The sequence below is a fragment of the Rhincodon typus genome, chromosome 8, assembly GCF_021869965.1.
Source record: "Rhincodon typus isolate 14 chromosome 8, sRhiTyp1.1, whole genome shotgun sequence".
Lineage (NCBI taxonomy): Eukaryota > Metazoa > Chordata > Chondrichthyes > Orectolobiformes > Rhincodontidae > Rhincodon > Rhincodon typus.
In genome coordinates, this window is record NC_063339.1 from 73,366,516 (window position 1) to 73,393,307 (window position 26,792).

A 26,792-nucleotide genomic window follows, 5' to 3' on the forward strand; every position below is an offset into this window, starting at 1 on the left:
CCCCGCCCCCCGCCTTTATTGCAATGTTTTATGATGGGAGGATTGGTACCTCCACTTTGAATGATCTGGATCCATCTTTTTCCAGCCTCTGATATTAGATTGCCTCAAAGATACAGTGAGTAGTGCCAGTGGAGATCCGCTATTTTCTAAACAGGGTTAAAACATTGTCAAATAATGAAACAAAGATGTCTAAAATGCAAGCAATCCAGATCTTAGCTCCAGTTTCAAATGTTCTGGTTGCTATTAGGAGACCACAAGGGGGCCTCAGCTGAAATAGTTTCAGAACTTTGGTCACAATTCTGTAGCCACAGCATAAGCTGACACTTGAAGTTCTAAATTTATTTTTGCTGAATTTTGGACGAATTTTGGTAAAGGATGTTGATACCGAGAAATGGAACACTCCCCCATTCTGGGGCATGCTAATTAACACAGCTTTCAGTATCCGTATTGGACAATTTACAGAGTTAACTTGTAGAGCCAGCTGCAAATTGTTGGTTTCAGGGCATTCTGGAGTTAAATAATTTCTTGCGCTGAGATGAACTGAGATGCAGCAGAAACTGCTTCACATGAATGCAAAAGGAGCAGTGTGATGTTAGCACAAGAATCAATGTCAGGAACTCACAGCTCACGTTTGATGGTTCGGTATAGAGTACTTCTACTCTGTCCTTACTTGAGCACTTGCAAAGTGAGATGCTCCAATTTATACCAGTTAATGCTAATCTAGGGGAGTTTGTTCAGTGAGGTCATGATAGGCCATTCAAGCTTAAATCATGGAATCCATGAGATGCTTTTTTACAATATCCCAAACAGCAGGTGAAAATTAAAACCGAAAGAACCACGGATGCTATAAATCAGAAACAAAAACAGAAGTTGCTGGAAAAGCTCAGCACGTCTGGCAGCATCTGAAGAGAAATCAGAGTCTGGTGACCCTTCCTCAGAACTGATGGGTAGCTAGGAAAATGTAGGTTTATATGCAGAAGATAGGGTGGGTGAAGAGGGTCAGGAGTAAACGATAGGTGGGGATAGAGCCCAAAGAGAGAGAAGAGCAGTAGGACAGACAAAGGAGTGAATAACGATCTGGCTAGATGGGAGAATAGCTGTTAATGGAGACTGTTGGTGGCTAACAATAGGTAGTGTGTAATGGCAGACTATGTGATAACAAGCCTTGGTATATGGGATGGCCGGAGGTGGGGGCTAAGACATGGGAGAGTTCAGGCACTAAGATTATTGATCTCTATTTGAGTCCGGACGGCTGCAGAGTTCCCAAGCGGAAAATGAGGCGTTGTTCTTCGAGCTTGCAGTGAACTTTGCTGGTACGCTGCAGCAATCCTGAGACAGAGATGTTTGCCAGGAATAGGGTGGTGCTAAAGTGTCAGGCAACTGGAAGCAAATGAAAATGTTCAAGTTCTCATATTTATGAAGGGCCCTTGTGGCACATTGATAGTGTCCCATACCTCTGGACCAGGAGACCCAGGTTTAGGTCCCACCTTCTTCAGAAGTGTATAATAACATCTTAGAACAGGTTGATTAGAAAATATCTGGGCATGAGAATTTACAGAGTTTTGCAATGTAAAACTTTGGTAAATATTCCTAAGGAAATTAAGCTAGACACCCCAGAACCAAGCCACCAAAATCGCAATTTAAAAAACTGAGAAAACAGTAATTCTGCCAGCTCTTAATGATTAACTGACAATGTGGTGAACTTCGAATCAAACCACTTAGCTCTGTATCTTGACATTATGTTATTATCTTGACTCCGTTCACAATATCTTCTCTCTGAGTGAGAAGGTTGTATGTTGAATTTTCTCATCTAACAAGAACACTTATTAGGAATTGACAGCTCAGTGCAGAAGGAAATTCTTCAGAACGTGTCATCTTTTGAATAGACGTTGTATTGATGTTGAAGGACACAATATGAAAGTGAGTCTGAATTCTCCAAGTATGCTAATGAATACCCACCATCTCCACTAAGATACAAGGCTGAAATTGATTAGGTATCATTTTCATCAAGTTTCATGGAGAGTTTCTCTCTCTGAGTTGAATGCATTTGCTCATATCGTCCTAAACTCATCGTTAAATAAGCAGTACATCCCATGGCACCCTGTTTGTCCATGCTAGCTGATTCTCCCAGTCACTGAAGGTAGATGTATTGACAGATTCCTGGCACTGACGCTATATTTAAAAGGCCATTGTGCACCCAGTCAAGCACTTTTAGGCCGGAGCTGCCCTGCATGGTTCAAGTAATTTAGGGGAATTGATGTCCTGCTTTGCAGACAGAGATCTAGAGGTCTTGTTGGAGAGGACAGTGGTACAGAGGATAGATGTCCTCTTCCCCTAGGACTGGTAGAAGAGACCATAACTGCAGACCCTGCCACTGGCTCAAGGTTGCCATGCTGGTCACTGCAGTCTCAAACATCCGGAGCAAGGTCCAGCAGTAGTCAATGGCCTTCTCCGCTCCACCAGGGTCAGTCTCTCATCTTCTCTGTGATCACATTGGCTCTATCTCTCCAACTGCAACCACCTCCCACCAAGGATCATGCTCCACCATTGTCATTATTGCTGCATCATCTTATCTCACTCACCGTCACAACCCTGCATGGCCTTTGCAACTCTTATTCACTCACTGGGGGCACATATTAGCTTTTCCCCTACCTGCATCAGCACTACCAGCTGTGCCATCCACTTCCTCCTCACTCAATTTCTCCCTTCGTTCCTCCACTAGAAAATGGACCATAGTTGGGCTGAAATAGACAGGATGAGTCGATATTTGGCTCCTTGCATCCCATGAGGAGAGGATTTTGGCCAGCGCTGATGAAGATCAGGATTTGGCTTGTAAAGATGCAGAAACACCCACATATCAATAATTAAGTAAGAAGCATTTATTGTTCATTGTAATGCTACATTGCTCATCACATCCACCGTCAATATAGTCTCAACATGCCATAACCAGTCCTTGGTCATGACGGTTCCTCTGTTCTGTCTCCTGCAGGTATCCGAAATCATAATCATAATCTCCACGGGCAAGAGGGCAGAACCTCAGGAGATCCCTCCTCTGCGTCAGAGGAAACACTGGCAAGGCTGCATCTTGCAAAACACATCCATACCCCATCACCTCAGATGCCGAAACCACGGCGGGTGCTTTGTTTAGTTAGACTTAGGTGCACATGCTGGTCAGCACTTCACTGCCACACCTCCACAGCTGGCCCAGGAAGAAATGTCCAAGGTCATTGGCACTAGGAGGACTGCCAGAGACCAGGTACCTGCTCAGCACCAGGCAGTAGAAGAGCCCACAGTGTCTGCAATCAGGGACTTCATCAACACACACAAACTAACACAGCAGCTTTGTCAGGAGCACTGGGCAACCTGACACACGGATTGCAGGTCTGCACCAGTGCTATTGGGACCCAATGCCTTAGGTACACAAGCATTTGACTGCCTCCATGGACAGCCAGGTCCAGAACTGTCAGAGTCTACTGGATATATGCATAGACCTCCACTTCATCAATCTAGCCATTGGTCCTCAGCACTGACAGCAGGGTGACAGAGAAATGACAGGCCTTGAGCTCACTCTGGGTGCCCTTTCATCACAAGGAGACATGGTAATGCAAGCAGACACCCATTCAGAGGAGAACCACATAAAAAAAAACCCAGAAGTCCCATCTCATGCTGCACAGCATTGCCTTCCAGTTCCTGAAGCTGCTGCTGTGTACAGACCTCAGAGGCCCACGCAGCTGGTAAGAAAATTTGAGGGAACCCTGTTGGCTTGCGGAACACATCAATTGGGGCAGCACAGTGGCTCAGTGGTTAGCACTACTGGCCACAGCGCCAGGCACCTGGGTTTGATTCCACCCTCGTGCGACTGTCTGTGTTTGCACATTCTCCCCGTGTCTGCGTGGGTTTCCTCCAGGTGTTCCAGTTTCCTCCCACAGTCCAAAGATGTGCAAGCTAGGTGGATTGACCTTGCTAAATTGCCTGTAGTGTTCAGGGATGTGTAGATTAGGGGGATGGGTCTGAGTGAGATGCTCCGATTGCCGGTGTGCAGTCGTTGGGCTGAAGGGCCTGTTTTCACACTGTAGGGATTCTATAATTCTATGATGATTCTATGTATATGTTACACATTTGTAAATGTATGATCACTCCATCAGCTGTGGAGCTGTCTGCCAGTAACATTGAAGGTAAAGAGCCTAACCACTTTAGCAGCACACAATGTTTGATGGTCCGAGATGTAACGTGAGCAGCTCCTGCACCACATGCAGGCTATGGGTAAATGAGAGGTATTTGCTACTTTAGCAAACAGGGCCAATCTTTCCAAGTAGCACAACGTTACTAGTGCATCACAACCATTTGTGGGATAGATTTATGATGTTGCGTGGTATGGTCAAGCGTGCTTGGGGCAAAGATTTGAACTGCACACGATAGATTAATGTCTGTGGTTTACATACCTTTTACTGCTCACAGGTTTGTTTCAGCTTTCATGTTTGGGTGTCTGTGCAATGAATTTCCCATATGAATGGCTTCACATCACTTAAAACTGAAGCCCCTCCCTCACAGAATGAAATATGTGCCCCTCCCTCTCTGGGTGCGGCCACAGCCATTTTCACCCCAGAGACTGCATAGAGGTAACATTAAGTCATAATGAGGGTGATAATGTGTGATAATTCATGCTAATAAGCCTCTCGTTGTTCAATAGCAAGAATCCCGTCCAACACTTGTTTGGAATATGAGACTTACTATTCTTGACATTGAGGATGTCTTCGTTGGACATCTCACCTGACATTCCCAAATTTCCCACCATGGCCCACATTGTTCAGGTAAGATTCTGTGCAAAATTACCAGACAGGTAGAGTAGTCATTCTTCCTCTTGTTTCTTGTGGTGGCCTACAAAAGCCATCCATTTCAAGTACTGTTATTTACAGCATGATTGAAGGCAACAGGAGTCAGGAGTCACTCCTGAGCCAGTCTCAGGCTCTGCCTTTTAATATTGGTGAAACTCCAATATACACATTCCCTTCTTGGTAGCCTTTCTGATCAACCCCACTGGCCTTGTGCATTTTCAAGTTCCTACTCAACCCATTTATCGAAATGTTCACCTCCACACTTTACCCCATGGCCCCAGTCATAGCGAGGAAACATACCACATCCAGTACTGCACTATTCCCACAAGTCAAAGTCAGGGCGCTGCTGATGTTAATAAACCCCCTTCCTGCATTATCTTTCTCCCTTCAATGTTATATTGTCACCTTGCCTTATAAATTGAGTTGCCACCCTTCCCCACTGTAATCTCCTCTGCCGCTGAGAATTCTGCCTCCAATCTCCATTAGTAATTTCCCCAGCTTCATCCTGACAGCACGGGCTTGAATAAAGCTCCTTTTACTGGACAGACCCCCCCCAGGACTGATCACGGCTCAACCCCTTGAGCGAATTAGCTGGAGAGTCTTAAATGATGAGTGACCAGACTGGTATCTAAAAAGCCCCCCAACTGTGATCCTGCAATTGTCCTGGTTCCACACGGCTGACCATGACCCACTCCCCAGAACCTGAAGGGATGGATCACCAAATCGTGACTGCCCTGAGCAGTCAACTGACCACGTCCAAGAACCTGGACCAATACTGAAGGCTGCCCTTGGCTTACTGTACCAGGATCGCCTAACTGAATGGTGTCTCCCTTGACTTGACAAGGATGGCTCCCTGTAAACTTTGAGACATGGCCATTTGGTTGAAGCACATGCAGTGTGTTTTGCATGTACATAGCTAGCAAGGTTGCACGTGTAACATTGACGTACAGCAACATATCCACTCACTTGTCTGATTGCTACTGACAACCATGACAAGCTGTCTGGCTTCGTGCCTGCACTGAAAGGCAAGACAGAAGTATTTTGGACTGTTAGTTCTGGGTGAGGGGCAATAGCACAAATAGGTAAGGCAAGTCAAGCCAGAGAGGCTGTGAGCAACTAGGTATACACAAACTGAATAAGCCTTAAGAGAGCAAGTGAACAACCCTGAGATGAATTCTGGTCCAGTCCGTGAACAAAATGGTTGTCTATTTTTGCAAAGAGTCCTGACAGCAGCATTCCAATGAGAGGTGCTGATGTGCTCCAAAGTTCAGCATTGAAGTGCAGATCTGAACTGGAAGTGGTTTGGAGATGTGATTTGATGATCTGGTGAAGTTGGCACATGTCAGATGCCAATGTCCATGTATGTGCAGTCTGTGCAAACTCTGACCATGACAACGCTCTGAGATATTGCTGCCTGCTGTCCAAGAGGGAGACCTGGAGAAGGAAGCATCAGGGCTTGAGTTGCAAGATACATGCTCTGATGTTCATGTCAAAAATTCTTCGTGTCTAGTTTCTATCCTGCAGGTGTAAGAATCAGAGACTGCATGGGTAATATTAAGTCATAATGAGGGTGATAATGTGTGATAATTCATGCTAATAAGCCTCTCGTTGTTTGATAGTGAGAATCCCATCCAACACTTGTTTGGAATATGAGACTTACTGTTCTTGACATTGAGGAGGTCTTCGCTGGACATCTCACCTGACATTCCCAAATTTCCCACCATGGCCCACATTGTTCAGGTAAGATTCTGCGCAAAATTACCAAACAGGTAGAGTAGTCATTCTTCCTCTTGTTTCTTGTGGTGGCCTACAAAAGCCATCCATTTCAAAGTACAGTAATTAATTGTAAAATGTTTTGACGAGCTTTCCAACTCATTCTTCCTTTCTGACATATTCAAATAATTAGCTTATCAGTGGGGTTAGCTTTATCATCTTAACAAATGTGGGAGAGGTATTAATTTTGCACGATAGTGTGTAACAGTTAGTAACAGTGTGTAAAGAGTTAGCAGCCCAATTCATATCACTCCACAGCAAACATAAGTATCAGGGGAAGTATAAAATGGACTGCTGATTTACTGTCCTCTGTTTAACATTATCATACAGTCAGTCAGTATTCATCCTCAATTTGTAAAAATATATCATTCACATAAGTTCTGCAAATACTGATTTCCCTGATGATTTTCATCAATAGTTCCAAAAACTAACAGTGATAACATTGAATTTGGGAGGCTGGCATCACTGGTGGAATCTTCCCAGCCACTGAATGATGTGGGTGTTAGCGAGAAAGTTAGAAGAATTGGGTGAGATTGGCAGGAATGAGATTCCTTGAGAGCAACAAGTGCCATTTTCCAACTGTTGAACAGTGAGACGACATTCTCACTAGTGAACAGTGAGAGATCTATCTGCATTCATTAGCATGAAGTTAATATCTTCATTATTATGCCATCTCATTTCAATGAAATACACTTTCTCATTCTCCCACCTGCCAGATAGAAACTGGCAATAATTCCCAATGCGAAAGTCAGAGCAGTTACCTGGGCAACTCCAATTCTGTTGCTCCTTTGGCCCTCAATCTCAGATACCAGGTAGCAGCATCTTACAGCATGATCCATGGGCAGCAACTACACATACTCCTTAAAGCTTCATGCCATCTATGATTTGAACTGTTTGTGCCTGTCTTGTGGCCAAGATAAACAAGTGCAAATGCATACGAGATTAGTTTATATGTAGCCATTATTGCAATGTTATTTTTATGGGCGTGTAATTTGGAATGACTGGAATAGATACATCTGCGTGCAGTGCATTAAAAATGTTTTGCTGCTAAGAATGGCCCGTCTGCTTTGTGCCAAAGAAGTTGTGTAGAGTTTTTTTCATTCACTTGTGGAATAGAGGTGTTGCTGGCTGGGCAGCATTTATTGCTAGTCCCTAATTACTATTGAGAAGGTGGTGGTGAGCTGTGTTCTTGAACCGATGCAGTCCATGTGCTGTAGGTAGGCCCACAATGCTGTTAGGGTTGGAATTCCAGGATTTTGACCCAGTGACATTAAAGGAATGGCGATATATTTCCAAGTCAGGATGGTGAATGGCTTGGAGGAGAATTGGCAGCTTCCTATATGTCTGCTGCCTTTGTCCTTCTTGATGCTAATGGTCATGGGTTTGGAAAGTGCTGTCTAAGGAACTTTGGTGAATTTCTGCAGTGCATCTTGTACATCCTGCTGCAACTGAGTGTCAGTGGGAGAGGAAGTGGATGCTTGTGGATGTGGTGCCAATAAAGTGTGCTGCTTTATCCTGGTTTGTGTCAAGTTTCTTAAGTGTTGTTGGAGCTGCAGTCATCTAGGCACTCTTGACATGTACCTCGTAGATGGTGGTCAGGCTTTGGAGAGTTGAGAAGTGAGTTATCAAGAGCAAGATTCATAGCTTCTGACTTGCTCTTGTAGCCAGTGTATTTATATGGCAAGTCCAGTTCAGTTTCTGGTCAATTGTATCCCTAAGATGTTGATAGTGGGAGTTTCAACAATGGTATTGTCATTGAAAGTCAAGTTTAGATGGTTAAGATTCTGTCTTATTGGAGATGATCATCGTCTAGCATTTGTGTGACACAAATGTTACCTGCTACTTGTCAGCTTAAACCAGGAAGTTTCTCAAGTCTTGCTCCATTTGGACATGGACTACTTCAGTATCTGACAAGTAGTGAATGATGCTGAACATTGTGCAACCTTCAGTGAACAACCCATTTCTGACCTTATTTTGAGGGCAGATGAAGCAGCTGAAAATGTTTGACCTTAAGACATTTAATTGAGGGAGTACCCTCGATAAACCAAGAAGTGAAAGATTATCAGAGAAAGAAAGAATGTTGAATGATCAGATTAGGCATAATCATAATGAATAGAGAAAGCACAAGGGGCCCATGGTATACTCATCTTAATTCATACGATCCATTTACATAGTCAGCCCAGATGATTATTCTAGCAGAGAAGTGTACTAAAGCGTTATTGAGTTGAATCACCACATGATTGGCTGGAGTGATTAGAGAAGCTACAGAGGCAGCCATTCAATCCCTGTTGCACAGCTAATTTTACTTATCATTAAGAGACAGGATGGAAATAGCAATTTATTTACACCTTTTTGCCTTAATCCATACAAGAATAATTCAGATATTTATGATAAGAGGAGTATAAAAGGCAAATTTAATTCGGATCAGACATCAAGATCTTGTGTCAAAATCTCACTGGTGAGCTATTTATTTATCCCTGGTTTGGCTACAGCCCACACATGCCCATTTACTCAACACATGCTGATCTCAACTCTGAAACCTCCAAGATACATGCAGGGCCAGTATCTGGTAGACCACAGCCACATCAGTTGACGGAACCTCTTCAGTACTGTGCTTTTGCTTTCTAGTCTAAATCTTTGCATCCTTATACTGTTCCTATCATTTAGAAAATAACTTGATCTGTACCTTTCTTCGGTCCAAAGTAGACAACCTCACTCATTGAACCTTACCTCCTTACCATTTTGCCAATTCATTTCACCTGTCAATGGCCATTTTCAATTGTCTCTTCCCATCTACCCAGTTGTCTGGGCATCCAGCATGTGTGTCATCAGCAAACCTGGATAGACAGCTGTCTATTCCATCATCTAAGTTGTTAAAACATACAGTGTTTTTTTAAAATGCTGAGGTTCCAATTTAGATCTCTGGAGGACTAAGTTACAAGAAAAATTTATAGACTGAGTATGCTGTAGTGAGTAATTCACCATTGACAGCTTGTCCAAGAAATTATTTTTTTTAAACACTCCTACCAATTGTAATGCAAAATAATGTAAATATTGAAGGTATTTTTTTCTTGTCTTTGTGATTCATTCAAGCTTAAGAGATAGCAATCTAAAATTCTTTATCCTTGTCAAATTTTGAAAAATATCTCTCAGGTTGTTGCTCAAAATGGAATGGATAATTTAGTGAGACAATCCACAGCAAACAACCAGATAATAGGAGCTTGTGTCTCGTCCAGATTACTTGGCAATCTAACATGACTAATAGGTTCCATCCCCCAAAGAAAGATTGCTAAATTTGTAACTACTCCAAGCCTGGATTAATTCATTGCTCAGTTCACTCTATTGTTTAAGAAATCTCTTTTCAAGTGTTCAGCTTCCAGTTGAGTGGAGTGTTTGTTCTATTACCCGAGAAAGATCGCAACTTTGATCTTCACACAGGAATAATTGCATTACAGTCAATATGGCTTTACTGCCGAACGTGGGAAGGAATCCTTCCTCATATTGTAAAGACATGTAGTCAGTGTCCATCCATAATTTGTATGCCTCATTCACACACCTCCCCCACATTTGTTAAACATAGCAATTTACACACAGCAGGTTTGCTCAAACAGCAAAGGGACAATGACCAGAATCAGGTTTGGTGAAGTCAGTTGAGGGATAAATATTGGTCAGGACATCAAGAGTTCTCCAAGACTCTGCATTGTTAAAAAATGAGATCTTTCATATCTACCTGAGAGGATTTCATCCATATAGCATCTTATGGAAGGTCTAAAGCAAGAATGTGCCAGTCCTCTCAAGGGCAAGTCGATCAAGTCCATTGCACTCAATAAGCAGAGGCCACTTTGCTAGCTTAGGATCATTTGCAGAATGGATGACAGATGCATTCCTATTCAATATGGTGGGCGTAGCCACAGAGAAAGACCAAGATGTTTACGAGTGACATGAAGGCTCATCGTGCCCTGAACAACCATTTTCACAAGTGGAAAATGCTAGGCAACACAGAAGAAAATGATGACTTTAGTGTGCGCTACCATGATAATCAGTGGTTACATCAGCTTTGACAACAGGCATCAGCACCATAAATTGTAATTCCCACTGACACTTGATAACCGTCCTAAAGGCAACATTTGTGTTAAAACCTGCCTCTCACTGGTTGGCCCTTCAACTATCAGCAAAGGTATATCTTATAACTGACAGGAGATATTCCATCTCACATAGGTTGAAGGATGCTGCCTCTGATGACAGCAACCATCCCTTCCAAAACATAGCATCTCCAATCTTGCAGCAGCCCTCCAGCATTACACAGATATATTGACTTAGAAACACATCCTCAAGTCCCAGAGTGGATTTTCAACCTGTACCTTAGTGAAAATAACTGACCTCTAGTCAACACAGCAGCCAAAGGATGGACTCTCAGTCTTGGCCTGAAATCCAGCAGGATGATCACAACCAAATGGAGTGATCACTGGCTAGGCAGTGGGATCCCTTCCTGAATCTGATGGGCTCAGTTTGGGCTGTGCTCCACGGAATTCCAGCCAGAGAAGACTGGAGTATCATTGCTATCCAGTAAATTATGGTGCAGTTGTCTCAAAGGTAAGTCGGCAACATTAGTCTGGATTGTAGCTCACTTGAAAGAAATTACACTGAAGACTAAGGGCACAAGAAAAACATTGGAAAATCACAACGCTTCCCCAGTGAAGTGACTTGACTAACTCATGTGAAACTTTAGTTAGAACCTCAAATAGACAGATAGGCTAGATGATAGGGTCAGAATGTCAATCTATATTGCAGATGACAATGACACACCTTGGAGGTAGAATTCTGTATCTAGATAGAAAACAAAAGTAGCAACAGGTAGAAAATGGAAATATGAGCAATGATACAATCGGGGAACAAATGCACTGTGCAGTCAAGATTTGGTTGTTGGCAGCTCTTCACCTCTAAATCATGAAGGTAACAGGATAACAGACTTGTACATATGATCTAACTGGACTCTCCAGTGCATTGCAGAGGGAGTGCTATACTGGCAGACATGCTTTCTTGAACATAGAATTCTGATATGGGAAAGGGGGTAGGCCTTTTGGCCTTCAAGCCTGCTCCACTATTCAATACAATCATGGCTTCAACTCCACTTTCCTGCCTGCCCCAATGCCCTTTGACTGCCTTGTCAATCAAGAATTATCTACCTCTGCCTTAAACATATTCAATGACGGTGCCTTCACCAATCTCTGGAGAAAATGGATCCCAATTTAAATGGAAGTGCCTTTATTTTTAAACTGTGACCCTTAGTTCCAGTCTCACCCACAAGGGGGAATATCCTTGCAGCATTCATCCTGTCAAGTGCCTTAAGGATATTCAATAAGATTCTCATTCTCCCAAACTCCAATGGATACAGGTCCAATCTGACCGACATTTTCTGAAAAGGTAAGCTCTTCTACCCCAGGAATTAGTCATGTGTGCCTTCTCTGAATGCCTCTAATGTAGTTATGTCCTTTCTTCAATAAGGACAGCAAAATTGTAAACAGGATGTGGTAAACCAAGGTACTGACTGTCCTGTCAGGTGGATGTAAAATATAACACAGTGTTATTCCGACCAATATTTATCCCACAGCCAACATTACTAAAGCAATTTATCTGGTTGTTAATTTATTGCTCCCAAAGGGACAGCTTCCAGTGCCCAGGATCTACCCCTAAGAAAATAGACAACAGACAGTTTGAGCCTGATAGTTATATACAACCCATCAAATGGTGGTCTGTGACCTGGGTGTGGTGCGTGGATTTGATTATCTTCATTTGGGTGATCGCTGTCTCACAGAGGTATGTGTTTCTCTGTTTACAAGTCCCCACAAATCACTGTCCCTTGATTTGACTTTCAGCTCAATGTCATTTAGTATCGTGAATATCTGCATATCAACTCCACTGTTTACAAAAACAAAAAGCTGACGGCATTTGGTAGCAGGCCCATCAATGTACACTTGAAGGATTGGATTTGAGACAATGGTGATGATTTATTCCATCACATCTAATTCCTGAAATGGCCTGTTGAATTCCTCTGCTAACTTCTTCAAGTGTGCACTGAAGCTTTCTGGGCGGAACCAGTTTTCTCGGTCTTTGATTTTTTTTCAAGTCTTTTCTCTGGACACAGGAAGTGTTGCAGCGTTTGTCTTAATTTGGACCACAGCCCAGTTTCAATTTAAATGCATTCACAGCACTGGTCATATGTGTTGAGTGTCTGTCCTTTCTCTGTTGTTCTCAGTTCAGCTCGTTCAATTCTGATGTTATGTCAGTAAGGAACCTAAAGTTCAGTGACCACACAACAACTCACTGCACACTCCTGATTTAAGAAAAGTGACAATTTCTGGCATCAGATCTAAATATCTTCATAGGATCTTCCCTCAACGTAACCACCTCACATCATTGTGGAAAATTAGTTCACCTTAAACATCATTGAGTTTTTCGAGCAAGGCCTTAAACAAATGGTGCTGAAGGGCTCTTGCTCGAATTAAGTTTATAACCATCACAACAACTTTTGTTACATGAGAAAAGCCCATAACTTTACTCATGAATGCTTGGTGGTGGATTGTAAGTGGTAATTGACAAAAGTGGGGAAATCAAGATCATTTATGCAAAATGTATCAAAGCCTACAACTGCACCAAGCATGGCAGATGCACCATCAATTGTGATGGAAACCAGCTTCTTGATCAGAATTGTTTTCTCAAACAAATTATGTTTGAATTTGTTACGACCATAAAAGTTACTTTACTCCACAATGATAATCCATTGAACCAAGCTGAAACACAGTCCAACAAGCTGGCAAAGCCTGTTAAGAGCATGCACTTTTCTCTAGCTATGTGACTTCTGGAAGTGGGAGTCCTGCAATGGCATGATGATCAATAGGCAGGTCATTGAGTCATAGAGATGTACAGCACGGAAACAGACCCTTTGGTCCAACTCATCTGCGCCAACCAGATATTCTACATTAATCTAGTCCCATTTGCCAGCATTTGGCCCCTATCTCTCTAAACATTTCCTGTTCATGTACCCATCCAAATGCCTTTTAAATGTTGTAATTGTGCCAGCCTCCACCACCTCTTCTGGCAGCTCATTCCATACATGCACCACCCTCTGCGTGAAAAATGTTGCCCCTTAGATCCCTTTTAAATCTTTCCCCTCTCACCTTAAACCTATGCCCTCTAGGTTTGGACTCCCCTCCCCTGGGGAAACAACCTTGGTTATTCACCCTATCCATGCCCCTCATGATTTTACAAACTTCTATAAGGTCAGCCCTCATTCTCGACACTCCAGGGAAAATAGCCACAGCCCATTCGCGAGAGAATGTAGGCAGGGGCCGAGATTAACTGTCAGAGATTCTGATCGACCAGTTGATCACACTCAAAATGTTGGAGACTACAGACCCAGAAGGACAAGAATATCAAACGCACGAGAATTAGCCAAGTTCCTTTCTAAGCCACACATCATCCTGCTCTGAAACTATATCGTCGTTCCTTCACAGCACTGAGCGAAAATCCTGAAGCTCCCTTCCTAACAGAACTGTTTTGATGTTATTGTCCACAATGAACCTGAAGTTGAGCAATTACGCATTGTGTCCACAAGGACTGCAGTAGTGCTGCAAGGCAGCTCATCACCACCTTCTCAAAAATAATGAAGACTGGGCATTAAATGTTAAATCAAATAGCGATGCTTACAATCCGAAAACTATATTCTGAAAACCAACGGTGAGAATATACCAACTTATTGTACCACTTTTGGACTGGATGTACATATGCATATACTGGATGTACACGCATAAAACATCCCAACAAATTGACTTTCAACAAAATTATCATAGCTGTTTTTTAAAAAAAAGGTAGAGTGACTGAGTGTGTGTCTGAAACTGAATGAGTGAGTGTGACTCTATAAGAGAGTAACTGAAAGCGTGTGTGTGTGACTGAGTGAGACTGAATGTGTGAGCACGACTGTGTGATTGAATGTGTGAAGGACTGAGTGAGAGTGACTGTGTGTGTGTGCATGAGTGTGATTGAATATGAGTGAGTGAGTGCGATTGAATGTGAGAGAACGAGTGAATGACTGAGTGTGTTCGGCTATGAGAGTTAGTGCCTGAGTCAGCAGCTGGGTTCCCTGCCCCGTTCTCAGCGCAAGTTGCTAGATGCTGACATCGGAACTTCCGCATCTGTCAGTAGTTGCAGTCTTGGGATCTTGCAGCCTACAGACAGATAGAGAGAGAGAGAGAGAGCGAGATTCAGGAGGGCTGCAGAGCAGGACCTCCATGCAGAGTTGTCTAGGTCTTCCGAAGTATTGCAGGTCACCCCATGCGAAGGATCGCACGATGCTTCACCGCCAGTCGTGCTCGGTGAGCGAGCCGTCCCGGGTGAAGAGGAGCTCCCCGGTGCAGCCGCCAGACAGTTTCAGCGTGCTGGAGCTGAGCTCCGCCGCTGCCGCCACTGCTGCAGGCCAGCAGGAGGAGAGCCCACTCTGCAGGCTGACAGCGTCCTCGCTCCAGCTGGTGGACAACCTGCCATTCCAGCCCCAGCTTCACCTTCTCCCGAATGTCCCGCAGCTCACCGTCACCTCGGAGGAGGGCACCACCCAGGACAGCCTGGAGCCGGACCCCAACTTCAAAGTGTGCCGCAAGCTCTCCAGCTCGTCCCTCTCGTCCACGGGCTCCTCCCTCTTTGAAGAATCCGAAGATGACCTCCTCACCGACAATGACCGCCAGCACATCAGAGGCGCTGAGGATCAAGAGGACGTGAGCCAGGTGAGTGCTAGCCCCCGGGGGGTTCGTGGCAAAAGTCCCTCCACTTCCTCGCCACCTCCCCTCCTAACTTGAAGCAGCAAGACTCACAGTAAAATCAAACCAGGACTTGGAAGGTGGTGCATAGCATAACCTCCAAGGATAACACCAGGGGACTGAAGACAGGTGGAAGGGCTGGGATTGCTGTCCCAGAGAATAGAATGATCCCACCGAGCTACTGGAGGAGATTTCGGAATCATACAGAGTTTGGAAGAGCAGTTGGGGAGGAACTGTTCCCTCTGGTGGGAGCAAGAGTAACCAGAGGACGGGTTTGATGTAAATTTCAAACACAAACACCCTCTCTTTCTTTATATGGAAGGAGTTTGTCACAGTCAGGAATGCACCACAAAGATGCAAGTTCAATCATAACTTTCAGTAAGGACTTACATAAATACTCAGAAAAGGTACATACATTTGCAAGGTTATGGAAAGGAGCTGAACTGTGGGACTATATAGTAGAGTGCATTTGTGCACAGCTTGGCTCTTCCTGTGCTCTATAGTTCGATATTGGAGTTTGAAAACAAAATGAAATATAACTGCGTTCAGGCAAACGAACTCAAGGTTTAGCTCACTCATGTTCCTCCACAGATGCTGTCTGACTTGCTGAATATTTTTAGACATTTCAGATTTTGTTCAGTTAGCATCATAGCAGTCAGCGACCTTGGGTTTATTATCCGCAAATACTGTGAGAAGCACTTTTGCCTTGTCAGGTGCAGAGTGAACTAAATGAAGTGAATTTTTTCTCAAAGCCAGGAGGAGTAAGTGTGAGTAACTTCTGTAATGTGGTCTTAGAGACAGATCTAATTTCTAACTTGCAAGTGGAGGCACACATACACTCACAAAGCACAGGCATACAGGCCAATGCACACACAGGCAGACAGACACACACAAACACTTAAGGATTCACAGAGAACCAACCACTTTGACGCACACACATATGCACACACAAAGATAACACAAATATAAACAACACAGGCCTACATGAGAAGGTACTTGCCCAGATAAACACGAAACATACATACTTACTCTCAAATAACCACACACCAGTGCAGAGATATATGCTCGTAAACACAGCTGTACAGGCACACACATTCACACACATAAACAAGTACACAAGTTCTCATATAGCCCCACGCACAAATACGTACACATAAAAACATATACATGCACTCACAGGCATAAGTATAGACTATGGGAAGATGGACAAAATAATGATGGTCGGTTCTTTAAAATGACACGATGAGCTGGCAGCAATGCTTTCTTCTATTATGAAATGTTATAGCTGACTCATTCTTTGGAAGACATCTGGAATGAGCACTTGGGGAAAATCTCACTGTTTGATTTTCTCCTCCTCACCGAAGGCAGTGGTTGATGTTGCACTGTCGCTTCACACACAATAGTCTTATCTTCTCCCAGCAGTTACTCTTCACGTCTGAGTGCACCTGGCTATGCCACCCTGTTGGGCAACGTAGTCTTCCTTCACCTCAAGGATACTAGTTTTGCTTTCTCTTCTGTAAGTGGGTGAAGAGGGAGAACCTTTAGCATTGGTCGTGGTATGAGATTAACAGCTGGTCGGAAAGTTACTTGTTAAGAATATGAATGCATCACAGTTCAATTTGAGTGTTTTTTTTGACAAAGCCAATGAATGGACAGACATATTCTCAAATCATGTTGATATAGCTGTTGTCAACAACTATGACTGAGCACAAAAAGAGAGCATTCTGCTCTAATCAAAATGGTGACAGTACTGATGACCCTAGTGGCCATCTTTATTCTCCTTAGGAATCGGACATGGCTCAGAAATCATTGAAATACTCACACATGCTTAATACCTGACAAAGCTTTGCAGCAACCTAGATTTTATAAAGCACCTTTAATATAGTAAAAAGCTTCAAAGTAGGAGAGCTCCCAAACACAAGTCAATAAGATACTTGCAGAAAATGCTCAGGAGGGGTATTAGTCAAAGTGAACAAAAACTGAGTCAGGGTGGATTATAAGGCGTTTTAAAGGAGAGAGCGAGCGAGACAGAGACAGAGAGGTTTAGAGCTGACAGCACGGGCACCTGAAGGCATAGCTGCCAAGTCGCATAAAAAGAGCTCACAAAAGGCCAGAATTAGAGGAACATAGACGGTTATGGGGCTGGATTAGATTACCAGATATATAGAAGGGTGAAGCCATGGAAGAATTTGAAAACAAGGTTGAGAATAATAAAGTCGAGCCATAGCTGGACTGGGAGCCAGTGTAGATCAATAATCGCAGGGATTGATGAGCAAATGGGAATTGCAGTGAGTTAGCATTGGGCCACAAAGTTTTAGGTGAAGAAAGATTTGAAGTGTGTAAGAAAACATTGGAATATTGCATTGGTACAATTTTGATGGGCTGAATAGTCTCTTTCCACCCTGGGGATGCTATGACTCGATGCTATGCTACAGATTTTCTTTTAATGTTTTTCATAAATGTCTTGCATAATATACTCTTTTGTGCAATTCGTACATTCTTCAGCATGCACAGCACCATCCCCCCCACCCACCCTTTAAATGTAATTATGAAGGATCATGTCTGGGATCTGAGTCCCTGACTGGTTGCCGTGGTGCTGACCTGGGAGATCTTTCTGGAGGAGGACCAGTAAAAAGTTGTCTCTGGATTCACTATCTAGATCAGGATGGTAGGTAGATTCCTGAGGCTGCAGGTTCAGTTGGAGGGTCTGTAGTGATTCAAACCAGCCTGTACATGTGTCTGGTGAAAGATGGAGCTTGAACCTGGACTTTTAGGCCCAGAGGTAGGGACCCTACCGATGCAGCTCATGAGTCTAATTTTGAGGGCCTGTACCCTTTGAATGTTGGCTGCCTCACTTCAAGAAGTGGACACTGCAAGGCTGCCGCTTTCTTGAAACAACTCCTGAAAAGATTTTAATTGTACAAAAGTAAATTCTTTCCACACCACCCACCACAACCAAACAGCAGCTACCTGGAGCTATGTCCCCATTGGTCAATGTTGCTCCAGTGTGAGGGGTGAGGAGGGATTTGTAACCTCCTGCTATCTGCCGGGCTTGGCCCTCTGTTGGAGGCACATCAGGCACTGGGAAGACACCAGTCATTGGCCAGCTTCAAAATGGCAGGAAATTATTCAGATTGCCTGCCCTTCTGACAGTTGGATGAATATATTCTGCAACTTATAACCTGCCTCTGGGATAATTGTCCAGACAATGGAACATGTCGGCACACTGATCCAATACTAACATACATCCATTCCCCTTGGCCAAACCTTCTGACCTGCCCTTGTAGGGGACTGAGTGGATCCCACTCAGTGACAATGTGGTAAATTTAGTGAAAGACTATTTCAATATTTCTATAGCTTGATACAAATACTTAGAATAATTGGATTTGACCGTAATCTGGTTTCTTGAGGAGTCATATTTGCTGTTCACTTTATCTCCACTGCACTCATGCATTCACAGCTTAATTTAGCCCTGTCTGCACTTCAGTTTGGCATAAAAAAGCCTCTGGAGCTAGTCTGAATGAAAACAGGAGCGTTGTCTCTGCTCTACTGACTGCGATTTGTCGTTTGACCAACATCAGTACAAACCCGTATCAGGCCATTGTTATATCTCACTGTTACTTTTGGAGTCCTGCTGTATAAATTGGCTGTCACATTTCCTATTTAACAACAATGACTATCACTAAAGGAAAGAATCACAGAATCCCTACAGTGTGGAAGTAGGCCATTCGGCCCATTGAATCAAAAGCATCAGGCTTGAGGACAAAACATATAATTGTGCAAAGGTGAGTGGCAGATCAGATAATTGGACAGGCTATAAAGAATAGTAGAGAATGACAAAGATTAATCAGGAGAGAAGAATTAGAATATGAAAGAAAGCTAGTTAGAAAATGAATAACAAGTTTCTGCAGGTATGTAAAAAGGAAACAGGTACAAGTAAGTAATCAAGAATGGTAATGTGTTACTGTGCTTCATTACAACAGGAATTGAACATAAAAGTAAGGTTTTATTCTTCAGTTATACGGGGATCTAGCTAGATCACATGTCAAACTGTGTGTGCATTTTGGTGTCCTTATTTAAGGAAAGATGTAAATTCATTGGATGTGGTTCAGAAGTGGTTTACTACATTGATACTCGGAAAGAGTGGGTCATTGTATGAGGATAGGTTGATCAAGCTAGGCTTTTTTTTGACTGGAGTTTAGAAGAGGGAAGAGTAACTTGATTGAAGTGTATAAGATCCTTAATATGCTTAACAAGATGGACATAGAAAGGATATTTTCTCTTGTGGATGAGTCCTGAACTAGAGGTCATGGTTTAAAAATTAGGGGTTACCCTTTTAAAACACAGGTAACAATTTTTTCTCTCAGAGGTCTGTATGACTTTGCAATTCTTTGCCTCAGATGGCAGTGGAGTCAGGTCATTGAATAGAGTCATAGAGAAGTACAGCACAGAAACAGACCCTTTGGTCCAACTTGTCCATGCCGACCAGATGTCCTAGATAAATCTAGTCCTATTTGCCAGCATTTGGCCCATATCCCTCTAAGCCCTTCCTATTCATGTACCCATCCAGATGCCTTTTAAATGTTATAATTGTACCGGCCTCCACCACTACCTCTGGCAGCTCATTCCATACACGCACCACTATCTGCGTGAAAAAGTTGCCCCTTAGATCCCTTTTAAATCTTTCGCCTCTTACTATAAATCTATGCCCTGTAGTTTTGGATACTCCCACTGCGTGGAAAAGACCTTGGCTATTCACCCTATCTATGCCCCTCACGATTTTATAAACCTCTATGAGGTCACCCCTCAGCCTCCGACACTCTGGGAAAATATACACCAGTCTATTCAGCCTCTCCCCATAGCTCAAACCCTCCAACCCTGATGACATCCTCGAAAATCTTTTTTGAACCGTTTCACAACATCCTTCCTATAGCAGGTGACCAGAATTGCACATTTTTAAGCCAACAGAAAATAGAATCTAAAATAAAACAAAGAATTGCAGATGCTGGGAATCTGGAACAAAAAGAGAAATTGCTGGGGCAATCCAGCATGTCTGGCAGCATCTGTGGAGAGAAAGCAGAATTAACATTTCGAGTCCAGTGACCCTTCTTCAGGAATAGATTCTTGTTAGATATGGGAATCAAAGATTATGAGTGGTGAATGAGAATGTGGATTTGAAAACACAGTTATGATTTTATTATGTGGCGGCAGACTTGAGGGGCTAAATGGCTTATTTCTGCTCCTAGTTTGCAGGTGTGTCTGTGTGTGTGTGTGAATTCAGAAATATTTCGTTGGTTGTTATCAGCTTGGGACATCTGAGGTGCTATATAAATATGTGTTTTCTTTATTTGAAAAACAGCCTGTGACATTGTGGTCCTTGTGAATTCCAGATTGCCCTTAACATAATGCATGGCCTAGGCTTTAATTCAGTAACCTAAGATCCAAGAATTCCCCACAGGAATGAGTATATTCATTCTCTAGTGAATTGGATTCTGGATTTTTCTACATCTGTTGGTGTGTTACTTCCATTCCTGAAAGTGAATAACAGTACTTGTAAATACGCCTTTCAGTCCAGCTTCCTTTCTAGTCTGTGTTGGTGTATAGTACTGCTTTACATTTGGACAGCTGTCAAAAATCAGGGCAGAGGATGCCCAGGAGTGCATCAGCATTTGGAAGAGAATTCCGTGCTGTGTAACAAGGCAAGTCCCTGTTTTGCAGTGTCAGACTCAAATCTGTCGCTGTTGATTTCAGTTTGGATGATTACATATGTGGATGAATGTGAGTGGCGTGGTTTAGCAGTGACTTGCATTTGCATAGCTCCTTCAATGTCATAAGAAATCCTGAGGATATAAAAATATGAGTTCTTTCCTTCCATCAATTCTGTTTGGCTCTGTTCCATTCAAGAAACTACCCCACCTAAGGATTGCAGAAACTTACTGTGCGTCACCTTTATGCTTGGTTAGAATTTCCACCACAGGGGCACGGAAAACATTTGAGTCAACAGTTGAGACTATGATTAATTTCTTTTGTCAGTGAACTCGCTGCTGCAGGGCCTAAAAAGGCAATCAGAACACCCAGATTAAATATTTACCTTTTTCAAGCTCGAAAAGTCTTTGTATCCTGTGTTGGAGTTTCTACTATTGTTCCTAAGAATTAACGCCGTCACCACAGTCATCACACGCAAAACAAACATTATTATTTAGAAGGGCATCACTGTGCAGCCACAGGCTGATCAATCTCACTGGGTCACGTCACCGTAACCACAGCTTTTGTTAAACATGAAATGTTTAAAGACTAATGTTGAATTCCAAGTGTTTTAAATGATTCCTAGATTGTTCTCAGCAATACAAAGTAATTTTGCTTTCCTGGCACTTTTCTCTTGGGATAAATTTCAAATAACCCCAGGCTGTTTTCCATTGCCTCAATATCTGGAGAAAAGAGCATTCCATTTGCACCAGCGGGATTTGCTACACTACATTTCTAGACAGCTCCCTTCCAACCGATATCACTTTACTATGTGAACGGGAGACTTTATGGTGAAGTGGGCAATATCCCTGCGTCTGGGCCAGAAGCTACCTGCACTTGATGATCATGAAAAGACATGTTATAACCAGATACTGTAGACTGACTATCAATTGATTGATTATATCAAGTCTCTCGCCATAACAGTTGGGAAGAATGAGGAGTTCCATGGTCAGTCAGGATCCTGTGGTAGCTGCAGCACAACAGCCGCCTCTGGTTAAAAGACTCCACATATTAGTCCTTAGCATGAGCAAGTGTCATCCTCATTCTGAGGGACTATCCCATACTCTATATAAATAGTATCTATTAATTCTTAAATCCTTCCCTTTGCCCTTCCATCGTGACATGGCAATGCTATTTCACAGGGATAGACCCTTGTATCTGAGGTAGGAATGTCTTCTTTCCTTTGCCCCAGCTATTGTTGAGAAAGGTGTGTGTGATTTGTTTTGCACTGATTTGTCAAATGCTGTTTGTTGGCATATGATACACTCACCTTGAAGTGTTATCCAGTGCTTACAAATGATATCTATTTATCCACCCCTCCCAGAAACACATTCTTCATGGATGAATTAATGTGCTGTTTGGATTAAAGAGTGGCTTGACTCACACTTAACTACCACTCAAATCAATAGTTTGAGATTTTGCAGATATTTGCTTCCCTGTCACCTCCTAAGTTCACTCAGTAGCACCTTGTGTTTTTTACTCCTTCAGCTATCTGACCCTTTCTGATGTTGTACAGTTCCATGGGCAGTATTCTGGTATCTAACAAACCTAAGACAACAAGGTGCAGGGCTGGATGAACACAGCAGGCCAAGCAGCATCATAGGAGCAGAGAGGCTGAAGTTTCGAAAGGTCTAGGCCCGAAACGTCAGCCTCTCTGCTCCTATGATGCTGCTTGGCCTGCTGTGTTCATCCAGCCCTGCACCTTGTTGTCTCGGATTCTCCAGCATCTGCAGTTCCTACTATCTCTAACAAACCTAACTTCTGTTTTGAGGAAGCAATTAAATAGTTTGCAGGGGAATGTTTATGTTGCAAATTTCTTTATTCAGTCGCTGGACGTGACATCACTAGCTGGGCCCACTATTGATTGCCCATCCCTAGTTGCCCTTTGAGAAGGTGATGATGAGCTGCCTTCTTGAACTGCTGCTGTCCATGTGCTGTATATATTGCGATATGTTTCCAAGTCAGGATGGTGAAAGGCTTAGAAGGGAACTTGTAGGTGATGGTGTTCCCATGTATCTGCTGCCCTTGTCCTTCTAGATAGAAGTCGTCATGGGTTTGGAAGGTGCTGTCTACAGATCTTTGGTGAATTTCTACAGTATATCTTGTAGATAATACACACTGCTGATACTGACAGTCTTTGGTGGAGGTACTGGATGCTAGTAGACATGGTGCTAAGCAAGCTCTGTCCTGGATGGTGTTAAGCTTCTTGAGTTTTGTTGGAGCTGCACCCATCCAGGCAAGTGGGAGTGAAACATCACACTTCTGACTTGTGCCTTGTAGATGGTGGACAGGCTTTGGCATTTTATGAGGCAAGCTACTCTCCACATTATTCTTAGCTTCTGACCTGCTTTTGTAGCTATCGTGTTTATGTGGCTAGACTAGTGAGTTTCTTTCTAGTCAATGGTACTCCCCAGGGTGTTGATAGTGTAGGATTCAGTGATGGTAACACCACTCAATGTCAAGGGGTAGTGGTTAGATTATCTCTTATTGGTGATGATTAGTGCGTGGCATTTGTGTGCTGTGAATGTTACTTGCCACTTGTCAGCCCAAACCTAAATATATGCCAAGTATGACTCCAACCAGCAGAAACCTTGCCCCGATACCCTTTCATTTCAGTTTCTACTGTGATTCCTTGGTGTCAAGGGCTGTCACTATCACCTCACCTCTGGAATTTAGCACTTTTGGCCATGTTTGAACCAGGGCAGTAACGATGTCAGGAGGTGAATGGCCCTGGTGGAACCCAAACTGAGCGTCACTGAGCAGGTTATTGCCGAGCACGTGCAGCTTGATAGCACTGTTGATGACACCTTTCGTCACTTTACTGATGGTCGAGAATCAACTTATCGAGTGATAATTGCCTGATTTGGATAAGTCCTACTTTTTACGTACAGGACACACCTGGGCAATCCTCCACATTGTCAAGTAGATGCCAATATTGTAACAGAGCGGCAAGTTCTGGAGCACAAGTCTTCAGTGCTATTGCTGGAATGTTGTCAGGGCCCGTAGCGTTTGCAGCATCCAGTGTCTCCAAACGTTTCTTGTTGTCACGTGAGCGAATCAACTTGGCTGAAGACTGGTATCTGTGATGCTGGGGACCTCTGGAGGAGACCAACATGGATCATCCACTCGCCACTTCTGGCTGAAGTTTGCTGCAAATATTTCAGCTCTGTCTTTGCACTGATGTGCTGGGCTCCTCCCATGTCAGGGATAGGGATATTTTTGGTGCTTCATTATTTTCATTGACTTGAGTAATTACATTTGGCTCCCAGTTTGGAGCTGGGTTCAATCAGACAGCTTAACCATTCATCGCAAATCAAAATAATAATCTGGAAGACATTCAAAAAAATTCCACATTGTAGGAGATGAGAGGTCCTCCTCCATCCCAGTTTACATTTATATTTCACAGAAATGTCCGAAAGAAATTCATAGGAGTGTAATGTGACATAATTTGACGCTAATCCAAATAAAGAAATGTGACTGTAAGCAGTTGCAGGCTTGATCAAAGAAGTATGTTTTGAGGAGCACAGTTTGTTCTTGAAAGGCCCTTAAGCTTCTTATAAATCTTATTCATCAATGGTTAGGCCTGTAGCCACTTATGAATAGAGAACAACACCTTGAAGGGATTCATCGAGTTATAATATTAGGCTCTTGTGCAGGCCTTGCTTCCATTCCAGTGATTCAGCAGATGGTGTGATGGGTCTTGGCTTTATCACAATGATGGTATAGAGAGGAGAACTTAAAAAGAATAAGTGGAACATTCAGAACAGTATTGATTGGAACAAAGAATGTACATTCACATAGTGCCTTTGACAATCCAGAAAGCCTCACCACATTTCACAACCATGAACAAATAGTTGCCACTGAAATGTGGGAAACACATCACACAGCAGAGAAATAATGACTATATTGATTGTCATTAGTGGTGTGGACTGTAAGATAAATGCCAGGTAGGGAGAACCATCCAGTTCTGTTTCAAATGTCATCGGATATTTTACATAAAGCTGTGAGGGCAAACAGGACCTCAATTTAATGACTTGACAGAACAATAGTAACAGGCGCTAACAGTGCAGCACTCACCCGTTGCTTCAATGCACTGTCAGCCTGGATTATGTGCTCAACCCTTTGCCGTGAGTTATGAACCTGAGCTCCTCCTCACTCAGGTTCAGGATACTATGAATTGAATTACAGCAGACACAATTTAAGTAGTACTGAAGCAGAGAGACAGTCTTGCACTGGAGAGAGATGATGTTTAGCAGTGACTATAATTTAAGAACTCCTCAATTTGGCATCCACCTCAGCAATGAGAGGCAATGGAGCAGTGCTTCCAGATATTGTTGATACTTTATGATCTATTTCCCTGCTATTTTTCTGCATGAAAATAATGTAGGTGATATTGCAATGTGTATAACCCAACCTTTCCATGTCTTATACTGTGGCTGTTATCCACATTGTTTATAAACACTCATTTGCTGAGATCTACAGGCCTTAGTGAGACCTTTCTGGAGTACTGTGTACAGTTTTGGTCTCATTATTCAGAAAATAAGATTCTTTTTAAGAAGCAGGCCAGAGAATGTTCACTTGCCCATTCCCAAGGAAAGGCTGAACAGGTTAGGTCTATTCTCATTGGAATTCAGAAGAATGAAGTGTTGTCTTAATGAAACATAGACTGCCTAGATGGGATAAGGTGGATTTCAGGAGGATGTTTCCTGTTGTGGGGGAGACTAAGGCTAGGGTAACATAGTTTAAGAATAAAAGGTCTCCTTTTTAAGACAACAATTAAAATAAACATTTTATTTCTCAAAGTTTTTTTGAATTTTGGATCCTCTTTCACTATAAGGTGGGCCTTTTCATTTATTCAAGACTCACAGATTTTTGATAGGCAAGGGAGTTGAGAGTTATGTGATGAAAATGGGAAAGTGGAACTGAAACCACAGTCAGAACAGCTATTTTCTTGTTGCATGGTGGAATAAGTTCAAATGGCAGTGATCTACTCCTGCTGCTATGTTCCTATGGATACACTGACCTAAGATCAATGCACATACTTATACCCATCTGCATTCCCCCGTTCAATATACATGTCACTGAATAGCCAGTGATAATGAACTTGACATTTCACATCAACAGACAACTAATTAACAGCTTTGCATATATCTGCAATCAGTCAAAGATGCCCTCCACAGTACGTTAGTGGAGGTTGTGTAAGTTGGATAATAAACTGTGATGCAGTGCGATTATGTTAACCACAAGATCCAAACGTTCAATCTGCTTCTACTGTCTTAAATCAACATTGGATTGCTATGAATCATTCAGCCTCATTACCAATCTTGTTCTTTTCCAGAATTCCCCTTGTAGAACTTTCTTAATGATGAATCCTCACCAGTGGTCTTCCTGTTATATGAATGACCTAGCTGGACTGTTGGCCGCCAGAAGGTAGATTTGCTGCTACCATCATCCTTTTAGGTTGGGAATTACAGGACATGCTTTGTCAAGTGTGGTAAAGGAAAACCATTTGGTAGTCTCATGAGCCTCTGAGACAAGTTATAGTTATTGTCTGATAATAAACCCATACAAGTTGTATCGGTATGATAGACATTGTTCCAAAGACCTCATGGGTAGGTCAGTCTCCATC

General features: G+C 42.9%; 1 protein-coding gene across 1 annotated transcript in view; it reads left to right on the plus strand.

Moving 5' to 3' along the window:
* Positions 1-14,780: 14,780 nt before the first annotated feature.
* Positions 14,781-26,792, plus strand: part of itpka (inositol-trisphosphate 3-kinase A) — a 60,756-nt gene continuing 48,744 nt past the window's right edge. Inside the window, exon 1 of the mRNA XM_048600460.1 lies at positions 14,781-15,385. Coding sequence (XP_048456417.1) covers positions 14,897-15,385 — 489 coding nt within the window. The 5' untranslated portion in view covers positions 14,781-14,896. The remainder of the gene's footprint in view (positions 15,386-26,792) is intronic.